The sequence below is a fragment of the Cyprinus carpio genome, unplaced genomic scaffold (genome assembly GCF_018340385.1).
Source record: "Cyprinus carpio isolate SPL01 unplaced genomic scaffold, ASM1834038v1 S000006585, whole genome shotgun sequence".
NCBI lineage: Eukaryota > Metazoa > Chordata > Actinopteri > Cypriniformes > Cyprinidae > Cyprinus > Cyprinus carpio.
Genome location: NW_024879238.1, coordinates 2,836,931 through 2,848,634, shown reverse-complemented (window position 1 = coordinate 2,848,634; position 11,704 = coordinate 2,836,931). Strand labels below are relative to the sequence as shown.

The following is an 11,704-nucleotide window of genomic DNA, read 5'->3' as shown; positions in this document are numbered from 1 at the left end:
CTCGTTCCCATTAGCGCTATTGAGCGCAGCATCGAGTGTAGCTTTTGATAAGGGAACGTCTCGGGTTACTTGACTGTAACCCTGTTCCCTGAAAAAGCGGGAACGAGATGCTGCGCCTCAATGCCGCACTGTCGATGTGCCTGGACGTCTCTTCAGACAAAGGGGTAACCTGAAGATGTGTCCGTTTCACGTCCTATTTATAACCTGCAGGTGCACGTAATCAAGGACGTCACCTACCGAGGTTATTTAAGCCAATTCTTGGCATGTTTGACACACATGCTTCACAACTGGTCAAGCAAAGAATGTTCTCATTAGCGTTATTGAAATGCAGCATCTCGTTCCCGCTTTTTCAGGGAACAGGGTTAAAGTCAAGTAACCCGAGACGTTTTTTGAGGGGAAAGGGTTACAGTCAAGTAACCATCCATCTGTAAATTATGTCCATAAGTACTGCCTTATCTGTATATTTATTGTACATTTGTTACATATTGTAGACACTATATATTCTGTTTTTACTGCTTATTGCACTTTTTGCTAGATGCTTACTGCATTTCGTTGCCTTGTACCTTACATGTGCAATGACATAAAGTTGAATCTAATCTAATCTAATCTAATCTAATTTCCGGGTCTTCATGGAGAGCGCTGGTCATGGTTGCTTAGCACGGCAGACACCTCCATGGCACAAGTTTTTTTAGTTGCAACATGTGAACGACCGCTTACTTTATTAAATTCTGAATGAAGTTGAATACTGAACGAGCTTCCCCTTCTTGTGAGAGATGCAGGTGAAGGTGAGAGTGATGTATTCCCAATCCTAAAAGAATGTTGTAAACAATCGTTAGCATTTATTTTCACAGTACCTTAGTATATGCATACTTCATGAGAAAACAGAATGCTGTGTTATCCCAACGTTTCTTACACAAAATTTAACTTACATCTGTAAAATACTGAATGTGCCCATATTTGTATTTAAATGATTTTTTTCCACACAATATTTTTGTATTTGTATTTAAATAAATTTTTCCAAACAGTATTTTTATTTTTAAATACATTTTCCATCTGAGTCATTCAGACAATTTAAGGAATGGCTGGAAGTTAGAGTCAGCACAATTCACCTTTCTACTGAAGATTTCGAGATGCTGTTATTAAAAATTGAATACATTTAAATGCATTTACAAGGCAGGTATAAACACTTTCTCCGGCAGCAAAAGTTTGGCAGCAGAAAAAAAAAATATATGGTTATGCAAAGGAATAAACTGAATTGTAACATATTGTAGACACTGTATATTCTGTACTTACTGCTTATTGCAATTTTTGTTAGATGCTGAAAGGAGACGTGTTACTCATGCTGAGTGGTAAGATTAAACATCCAAAAACCGACCTGAGATTAGAGTTTTGAGATCTGATTTGTTCCTGTGTTTCGTCTTGAGATCTGCTTCCTTCCTGTGCTTAGACAAATTCATATGTGATTATTTTAGTAATGTTGTTTGTTTTTGTGTTAATATGAAAAGCTGAGAAAGAAACTGGACACAAAAAATGCATGATGCAATGTGTCACAAGACAATATAACCCATTACAATCAGAGATATTGTCTACACAGGATGTGGCGCAGTGGGACACAACAAATTGCCAAAAGTAAATGGGATTCCCCGTTCTATTTCTGAAATAGTCCAAGCAACGGCCGCTTTGTCGCATCCAGTGTTGACAACTTCAAACTGCTGCGGTCTAGACATGGTGTTAAAGTGATAGACACATAATTCCAATAATCCTGTTGTTGTCTGCGTTTTTAATGTTGATCAAAGAAAATAAGACAAAAAAAAAAAAATCACTCAACTGCGCTTTTTTTAAGGCACTGCTAAAAACCTATTCGTTTTCCTTAGTGTACTGATTCCTGTTATTCTGTAACTTTTTAAACTGGTTGTTCATATTTGTTTTCTGTATATGTTTTTTTTTAATTTTCTCTTCTGTAAAGCACTTTGGTCAGCCTAGTGGTTGTTGTAAATGTGCTATACAAATAAAATGAACTTGAACTTGCTATAAAACCTTGTTCATAAAACGTTCGTCAACAAACACACTTGTGAAACTAGTTTTAGGCCCTGTTTGTAGCAATAGCCAACAATACATTGTATGGGTCAAAATTATTGATTTTTCTTTTTTGCCAAAAATCATTTGGATATTAAGTAAATATAATGTTTCATTAAGATATTTTGGAAATTTCCTACCGTAAATATATCAAAACGTAATTTTTGATTAGTAAGATGCATTGCTAAGAAAATCATTTGGACAACTTTAAAGGTGATTTTCTCAATATTTAGATTTTTTTTTTGCACCATTAGATTCCAGATTTTCAAATAGTTTTATCTCGGCCAAATGTTGTACTATCCTAACAAACCATACATCAATGGAAAGCTTATTTACTCTGTTTTCAGATGATGTATTTCAAAGAATTGATCCTTATGACTGGTTTTGTGGTCCAGGGTCTCTCTCTCACACACACACACACACCGTACACATATATGTATGTATATATAAAATTTAAATACAAAGTTTTAATTTGGAGTGAGAGATATGGGGGAGTGTCTTCATTGCATCAGATATATGTTACTTTGCTCCCAGCTGATTGGTCCAGTTTGGGTGTGCAATCTCTGGTTTTAATTTTAAGTGTGAGATTCTTTGTATTGTCTTGATTGATTATGTCAGCTTTTGTAATTAAATGAGCAACGCCATTTAGAATTTCAAAATATTTCATTAACCAAAGTTATACCTTTTAATAATCTTCTTTCCAGACAGGTAGTATTTGTGGTGATGCTTTCTGTATAGTCTTTTGAGAGTTTCCCTCTTGCAAATTTAAGAAAGAAGACCTGTGCCGAAGTGTCCAGCATGCACACCAGATATGCTGGCTATATCAGCAGATGGCAACAGAAACATTACTAGTTTGAGAAGTCCAAAGGGTCAGTGGAATCATTTTATCAATTTACAAAGCCCTGAGATACTGTAGACTGGCAGCCTGTTCAGACTGTACCAGTGAGAGAACGCAGTGTGTGTCTCCTGCTGCTGCCGCTTCTTGCTGAAACTTTTTTTTTTTCAACTTTTTGTTGTATAGTTACAAGTCTGTGTGTATTTATCCCATCTGCTTAACTGAAACGTTATTTGGTTTATCCTACTTTGTTCAAGTGGAACTTATATTAGACTTTTATACTTTACAGCGGATTCTATGGACAATTTATGCATCACTGATCCATCCAACACTACTCTGCTCCTAGCTACCAATCTCCACGCTGCTCTACTGCACCTTTCTCTAACCTGGCCAGTGAGTCTCCACTCCCTCGTTCATCTATTGTGGACAGTATGTCTTGGATGGTCAGTTACCCCCCTGCCATTCAAACTAAACTTACAATGCCGTGCTGTCCTCCAGGACCTTTGTTGTAATCCAGTCCCTTCAGTATCTCAGTTTTATCTTATCCTAAAATCCCCAAGGTCTCGGCTGAAGAGGCTTCCCCATGGCTCCTCCCTCCCTTGACTATTCAAATCCGTGAAAGGATTGTTAGGCTGCATTTATTAGGTCAACCGGAACTGGGAAACACCTCCCATAACACCTTAAGTACTTTTTACATAAGAAGAATGGCATCTACACTAATATTAGTCTGTTTTGTTCTAATTCTGAGGTCACTTCAGCCACCAGATCCAGTCTGTATCCAGATCAGATGGTCACCACAGTCACCCGGATCCAGTATGTATCCAGCCCAGATGGTGGATCGGCACCTAGAGATGACCTCAACAGACCTGAATGTCAGCAGAGATCAAGACAACTTGATGAGCACCAGAGACAGATCCCCAGTGAAGACCTCGTCACTTAGACAGCCATCGGGACAAGACCACAGGAACCAGATGATTCTTCTGCACAATCTGACTTTGTTGCAGCCTGGAATTGAACTGCTGGTTCGTCTGGCCGGAGGAGAACTGTCCCCCCAACTGAGCCTGGTTTCTACATTCTGTCACTGATGGAGTTTTGGTTCCTTGCTGCTGTTCGCCTCTGGCTTGCTTAGTTGGGGACACTTAATTTTCCAGCGATATCATGAACTTGATTTCACATACAGATGGTAGACAACCAAAATGAGTAATACCGCCGCGCGTAGCGCCGCCGCGCAGGGCCGTGGCGTTAACATGCAAGTCAGTCAAGTGTTATATTCATTCGCGAAACTACCGCCAGGTGGGCGCAAAGGGACGGATTGCGAACTGAACGTAATTGTAAAATTGAGATAAAAGGAGAAGGTAAAACAACAACAACATTATGATATAACATTGTACCATCTTTTAAAAACCATTAAAAAATGTACAGTGAGTTAATTTCAAAATGTAGGGTAGTCTTAGGCTACAGTCTACTCATCAAAAATTAAAAGAAGACCTTTACACAAAGGATCTTATGCTTGCTATTGTTATTAAACAGTCATTAAACATAAGGCCTATATATACGGATAAATAGCTAAATTTTTTCATTTCGGTTCATTCTTGGGTTTAAAAAAAATCCTTCAGGTTCCATTTGCAGTTCGAATTATTATTACTTCTATTATTAGGGCTCAAGCCTGGAGGGCGAGAGCCCTATTGTTTTCCTTAGGATTATTTGTTATTAGGGCTCAAGCCTGGAGGGCGAAGAGCCCTATTGTTTTCCTTAGGATTATTTTTAGGGCTCAAGCCCGAAGGGGCGAAGAGCCCTATTGTTTTTCTAAGGATTATTCTTATTTGTTATTAGGGCTCAGGCGAAGAGCCCTATTGTTTTCCTAGGATTATTTTTTTTTTTTTTTTTTTTTTTTTTTTCCAAGGTTTCGGGGTCTTTTTGGGGCCCTTAACATGCTCAAAAACTCTTGAAAATTGGCACACATCACCTTGGAATCTGCGGCCATTAGGGCCGGGCAGGAGATTGATACACGGGCGTGGCACAGGGACTCTACAGCGCCCCCTGGAATATTGTGGGCCATATATCATGCATACTTGCACGTATACATATGAAACTCGTTATACATGTAGATCTCATCAAACCAAACAACTTTCGCACTGCATGTCATAAGCTCCCGCCCAACAGGAAGTTGGCTATTTAGGGTTTTGTGAAAAACACATGCTCTGGAATTTGAAATACTCTCCTCTGAGGAACTCCACCCGTTTGCCACAAAACTCCGGTGAACATGATCTCAAGACATTGGGGATGCTAAATTGCGAAGAGATTTTTGATATCTCGAACGGTTTGCCCGTGGCGAGGCGTTGAAATTATGGCGAGAAATGAGAAACAGGGAAATGTCTAATAACATCAAACATACACTACCTGAGTTTTGATCAAAACTTCATTGTTTGTTCGATGTATGATGCCTATCGCATCTATGTGACTATTAGGAGTCAAAGTTACAGCGCCACCAACTGGCAGCAGGAAGTGTGTCATTTTCAAAATGCATTGAATTCAGCATCTTATTTTTACTCGATTTGCTTCAAACTTCATCAGAATAATGACAAAACACGGCCATGTAAATCTGTTGTGTGGGATATTGATATCTAACATAGTGTTGCCATGGCAACGTGTCAAACTTTGAATATTCTGTTCTGGTGATTTTGAGGCAGATAACATGCTCTCAGAATTACATAAAACTCAGAACACATATCATTATTAATGATAGCTTGACAATGGCAAAAGCACATGAAGGGGCGTGGAGGAGCCACTCTATAGCGCCACCTTTTGTCAAAAGTGAGGGGGTTAGTTTTTAGCTACAGACACCAAACTCGGTACATAAATTGTTCTTATCAAGACGAACAACTTTCTAATTCACAGTCATCAGCTACGATGAACAGGAAGTCAGTTTTATATTGATTTGAATATGTATTTTTGGAAAAATATAGCTGTGAATTAATGCATACTGCTCAGAGGAGAATTACAGTATACACACCAAACTTTGTCTACATGATGCCAAAACATTTGAGGAACTTAAATTGCGAATGGATTTTGGATAGCTTGAACGGTTTTTTAAATAGTGATTTATTGAAATAACAGTAAAAAAGTAAACATAAATTGTCTTATATTTCTTAAAGTGCAGCTTCCAAACACTTCAAAATTTTTATATATAGAGGATAAGTCATTCTGAGCAAATATGCATAGTTTCACGACTTTTCAATGCTCTATGGATAACAGAAAATTAAAAAACTGTCAGTCATCTGATCTCACTCTTGAGGCCACTCTCTCTGTGTGAGAAAAAGGAGGGGGCTGGAGGAGGAGTCACTCTGATGACTCTGCCATTGCCCTGTGAAGAATGTGTGTGCGCTGAGTGTATGTGTTAATCGTTTTTGATGTTACAAAGGTTATTTAGTCAGAAGCAGTGAGCACTTGTATTTTTTTTTGACAGCATTAGATTTATTATTATGCTTTCACTTTAAGAACCAATCACAACGGGTTTAATATACACATGCTTTTATTTCTGAACTGTTAACGTTAAGACATATGCCTAACCGAACTGTGTTTACTACAGGATATTCCCCAAAACGCGCATTTAGATGTAATTATGTATTTATTGATCCATGCACGAAAAAAAAAGCGGAAGATAGTTCAGTTTAGTATTCGCGCGTGCGGCTGTCTGTGTGCATGCACGCGCTTCGGATGTGTGCGGTGAAACTCTTCTCACACAGCGCTCGACTGTTCCGCGAACAATCCCTCGAGCGTTTTATATTCTCACCTTGTGCCTTATACCGAGTCCTAATCGGGGAGTTTGAACGAGAAAAAAATGCAGCCGTTGACGGACATTATGTGAAAATGTAGACAGTGCCAAATAAGCTGCCTATTTTATATAACAGATATCTATATTGTACGTGTGCTATCGATGCATCGATCGATCCATATCGATGAATCAATACCCCCCTAATATATCAAATGTAAATAACTGCATAGACACTCACTGTTTAAAACTAAATATAGATTAATCGTTTTGATTTACAAAGGTTATTTAGGTGGGGTTTTTTTAGGTGCTATCGATGCATCGATTCCATATCGATGAATCAATACACCCCTAATATAGGCTATGTGTGACTGTGTGTGTGTGTTCAATATATATATATATATATATGTATATATATAATACTATATATATATATTAATATCAACACATTTCAATACTGTCATAGGTCAGTATTTTAATGAGTTTGAAATTATTATTATTACTTATTATTATAAAACCTATGCAATTATATACTATATATAGTATATATATATATATATATATATACAATTGCATAGGTTTATAATACTAATAATAATAATACATAATTTCAAACTCATTTTAAATACTGACCTATGACATCCTGTGACATGACATTTATCTGAATTTACCAACTCATGATGTAACAGTAAAACAGAGAAAGCTCACAGCATGAAGACCAAGCTGTAATGGCCGGCAAAAATATTTCACAAATGCTTAGAGATCAATAAAATCGTTAAAAATTCTTTGCACGGCGTGCATCATTATTAGGCACTTGATTATTCTGATGAGATATTTTCCAAGCACATTTTTCCAATTCCACATCCCATCAGTCTTAATAACTACTATACATTTGGTATTTAATCATTTATGAGTGATATATAATTGTCCTTGTGCGGCTGGAAGTGACAAACTGCTATATTATCAGGACTGCAGAATTATTAGGCAGTTGTTTTTCTTTTACTGATAAAATTTAGCCAAAAAAATAACATACGGTTCTGCAGATGTTATGAACATATACACATGAAAGTAATTATTTTTTGTAGAGAGGTTTTTGAATTTTCCCTTTTTATGGTAAGATGGATACCCACATTGTAGATTTTTTTTGTTTCATGAAAGTTAATGTTTAATGGAGCATCATGTAATATTTTTTTATGATGGTTAGTTGCATATTTGTGTATTTTAGTTTCCATAAAGTTACTCTTAAAAATATTCTTTATATATATATTATGTGTGTGTGTGTGTGTGTATGCTCTTTTGTGCAAAAATGGCTCTTAACCCAAAAATTAAAAATTTTTGGCTCTTTGGGTCAAAAAAAGGTTCCTGACCCCCTGTTCCAAGTAATTTTCAAAGAATCTGGCAGTAAGTTTGGGAGCTCATTTTTATTCCATCTTCTATCTGAAAAGTCTTTATTCTTATTCTTTGGGCATTTTTTGTTAACTTGTGTCTTTTCTCCACCTGTCAATGCCAATTCAGTTTGCAATAGTTTTAGATCATCTCATGGCCATTTATTAATTTTTGACTTTTGCTCTTATTAATCTTATTGAGACAATTCTACCACCCCAAAAGCATCGTTTTATTGTGTCTTTGTGAAACAAATTAAGGGGATTTGGCCTATGAAAATCTTTAAAACATGTAAGAAACAGTTTTGTTGATTTATTTCTTTAAAAAAATAGTTTATACATTTTTTCCAACAGTAGTAGGCATTAGTAGCAGTATCACATACATTCTACTAAATAATAGTAATATTTCTAGAACAAGGCCTTTGTGTAAAAATGAACTTTTATTTTGACGGGTTGCAGTCAGCCTTACACTCCCCGCCCCCATATATACATATGCAAATTCATTTCCTGGCAGCAGGAGGCGCTTTAAGAGCGGGAGAGATACAGGATTCTCCGGTGACGCTGAGCTCACAAACGCTGCCATATCGATGAAGACATGCAAAATGAAATGAAAATGAAATCGAACATTTTTCTAAATACAGTCGGTTTCCTTCTGAAATACAGTGATATAAAAACACCCGCATCGGTTTTTGATTTTGAAACTCGCAGTGCTCATGTTTATTCAATGAAGTCAAAGCCTTTTGGAAAATCTATTTGTGGCGGTCAGTTTTGATATCGTAATAAATCAATGTGTGGGAAACCCTGGGTTGCCGTGAATACCTTTAAATTGACACTGGTTTTACTCACATGAAACGGTAAAATGCTTGTGAAGTGACTCAGAACAGTTCTGATGATGTTGTTTATGTATTTATGTCCTCATTGAGACGGCAGATGCTGAAATTACTGCAAGCGTCACGCGCTTCAGTCTATGTAGTAAACAAAACCGCACGTCTCTGTCATTCATTCATTCATTCACACAGAGACGCACAGAACATTTACAGATACTGGTCCATATGGAGATTTGATTTGATTAATTTATGCTAACTTTGACAAATTCCGTGACTGTTCATATTAAAATGTAAGTTTAATTTTCATGACTGGATTTTGAGATTCCGTCCGCGTTTTCTGCTTTGCTGGTATATTTGGAGTTTATGCGTCAAGGTTGACCGGGTTCTTGGTACCACCGGTACTTAAAGAAACCTGGTACCGTGACATTTTAAATTTTTTTAGTACCGACTCGGTACCGAAGTACCGAGTCTTTTGACAACACTAATTGGGGCATTAAAGCGCAAATTATAATTCACTTTTTACGCCTACATGAGGGACAGGGTACAGTGCGCGTGACGCGAATTGCGTCATCAGAAGATTGTGCATGTACTGTACACACACCACCCGATTTTTGTAACCACGTGTACTTTGTACACTCAGGTCGCACATGCTCACTGAAGTTATTTTGCAGTTACCAGTTTTTCCACATGGTGGCAACACTGTCCCGGGACTGTTGTTTTCACAGTAGAAAACTAAACTAAAGAAATGGACAACAACAAAATAGCGGAAACTGCAACAACAGTTAAACGAGTTCAAAACTAATTTGTTATCAGTTCATCACTTTGATGTTTTTCTGCTTACCCCCAAGGCATCCAAGATGTAGGCGACTTTGTTTCTTCAGTAGAACACAAACAAAGATTTTTTTTAAATCAAACTGTTGCAGTCTGTCAGTCATATAATGGAAAGAGGATGGGAATCACGGCCTGAGAGTCAAAAAAAACCATACACAAACAAAAACAAATTAAACCCCGCGGCTCGTGACGATACATTGATGTGTAAAGACACAAACCAAGATTGCACAGACCGATCGTTTTATGTTATGATGGGTATTTGAAGTCGCTTACATCTTGGATGCCCTGGGAGTAAGCAGATAAACATCAAATTTTAACATTTTTGGTTGAACTATCCCTTTAATGGAGAAAAATACCGCAGACACTGAACATGGATTAAGCTTTATAGAGCTCATGTGTCTACCGCACGTGTTCGCGCACAACTTAAAATGGGAGTATACATTGAAAGGCTAAGTGTTTGATTGTACGCATACATGTACAAAAACTAAGTATACTTAGGCCTTTAGACTCACACAGCCACAGGCCACAAGGTGAGCAGCACCCCTGCTGCGCCTCACTTACACCGCTTCCAGCAGCAGCCCAGTTATAACAGGAAACTTCCACTACTTGTTGATTTGGCTGTAAATACCTTACCACGAAGAGACTTCTCTCTACTTACTGTAACCTCAGATTCCGGTGATCTGGTTTCTCCACTGCATGGATCCTCGTGTGTAGCTTCAGGTGACTTTTAATAGCGAAACTCTTTCCACACTGATCACACGTGTGCGGCTTCTCTCTGCTGTGGATCCTCTCATGTGTTTTCAGATTTGACAGACTGAATCTTTTGTCGCAATATGAACACTTGTGAGGTTTTTCTCCAGTGTGAACTGTCTGGTGACGTTTTAAAAGGCTTGCTGAAATAAAAGTTTTATCACACTCAAAGCACATATGATTTCTCACACCAGTATGTATTTTCTGATGTGATTTTAAATCTTGCAGCAGTGAGAAACTCTTTCCACATACAGAACATGAATGTGGCTTCTCCTTTGTATGAACTTTCAGGTGCATCTTCAGGTTTGATGCTGGAAGAAAAGTTTTTCCACACTGATCACACTTGAATGCCTTTTCTCCAGTGTGCATCTTCATGTGAACATTAAGGTTTGACAATTGTGTGAAACTCTTTCCGCATTGACCACATGTGAATGGCTTCTCTCCAGTGTGGATCTTCATGTGTACTTTAAGGTATGCTGATAGCGTGAAACCCTTGCCACACTGATCACACGTGAATGGCTTCTCTCCAGTGTGGATCTTCATATGGAGCTCAAGTTTCTTTTTCTTTGAGAATCTCTTCTTACACTGATCACACATAAACAGCTCCTCTCCGGTGTGAACTCTCATGTGAATGACCAGATTTGTTTTGTCTGAGAATCTCTTTTCACAGTGAGCACACATGAATGGCTTCTCTCCGGTGTGAACCCTAAAGTGTTCTTTAAGGCTTGATTTGTGTGTAAACTTCCACACTGATCACATGTGAATGGCCTCACTCCATTATGGATTCTCATGTGTTCTTTAAGGCATGATGACAATTTGAAACTCTTTCCACATTGATCACATGTGCACAGCTTCTCTCCAGTGTGCATCCTTATATGAGGGCAAGACATTTTTTGTCTGAAACTCTTTCCACATTGACCACATGAGAATGGCTTCTCTCCACTGTGGATCTTAATGTGTTCTTTAAGGTGTGATGATCGTCTGAAAGTCTTCCAACATTGATCGCATGCGTATGGCTTCTCTCCAGTGTGGGTCATCATGTGCTTCCTGAGAGTTGGTTTTTGTGTGAAGCTTTTGCCGCACTGATCGCACGTGAACGGCTTCTCTCCTCTGTGAACTCTCATGTGAATCTGAAGACTTGGCTTTTGTGGGAAACCCTTTCCACACTGATCACACGTGAACGGATTCTCCAGTGTGGATTCTAGTCTTGAGGCACTCTTTTCTTGAGAAG

The 11,704-nt window shown here is 38.0% G+C and overlaps 1 protein-coding gene across 1 annotated transcript; it reads right to left on the bottom strand.

The window, feature by feature from the left end:
- Positions 1–10,298: 10,298 nt before the first annotated feature.
- Positions 10,299–11,295, bottom strand: LOC122144073 (gastrula zinc finger protein XlCGF49.1-like). The gene has a single exon (XM_042754717.1). The coding sequence runs from the start codon at positions 11,152–11,154 to the stop codon at positions 10,378–10,380; it is 777 nt and encodes a 258-aa protein (XP_042610651.1). The 5' UTR covers positions 11,155–11,295; the 3' UTR covers positions 10,299–10,377.
- Positions 11,296–11,704: the final 409 nt, after the last annotated feature.

Bases quoted from the DNA above. Each gene is read 5' to 3' on its own strand.
- LOC122144073 (XM_042754717.1), bottom strand. From the start codon at position 11,154: ATGTGTGCTCACTGTGAAAAGAGATTCTCAGACAAAACAAATCTGGTC.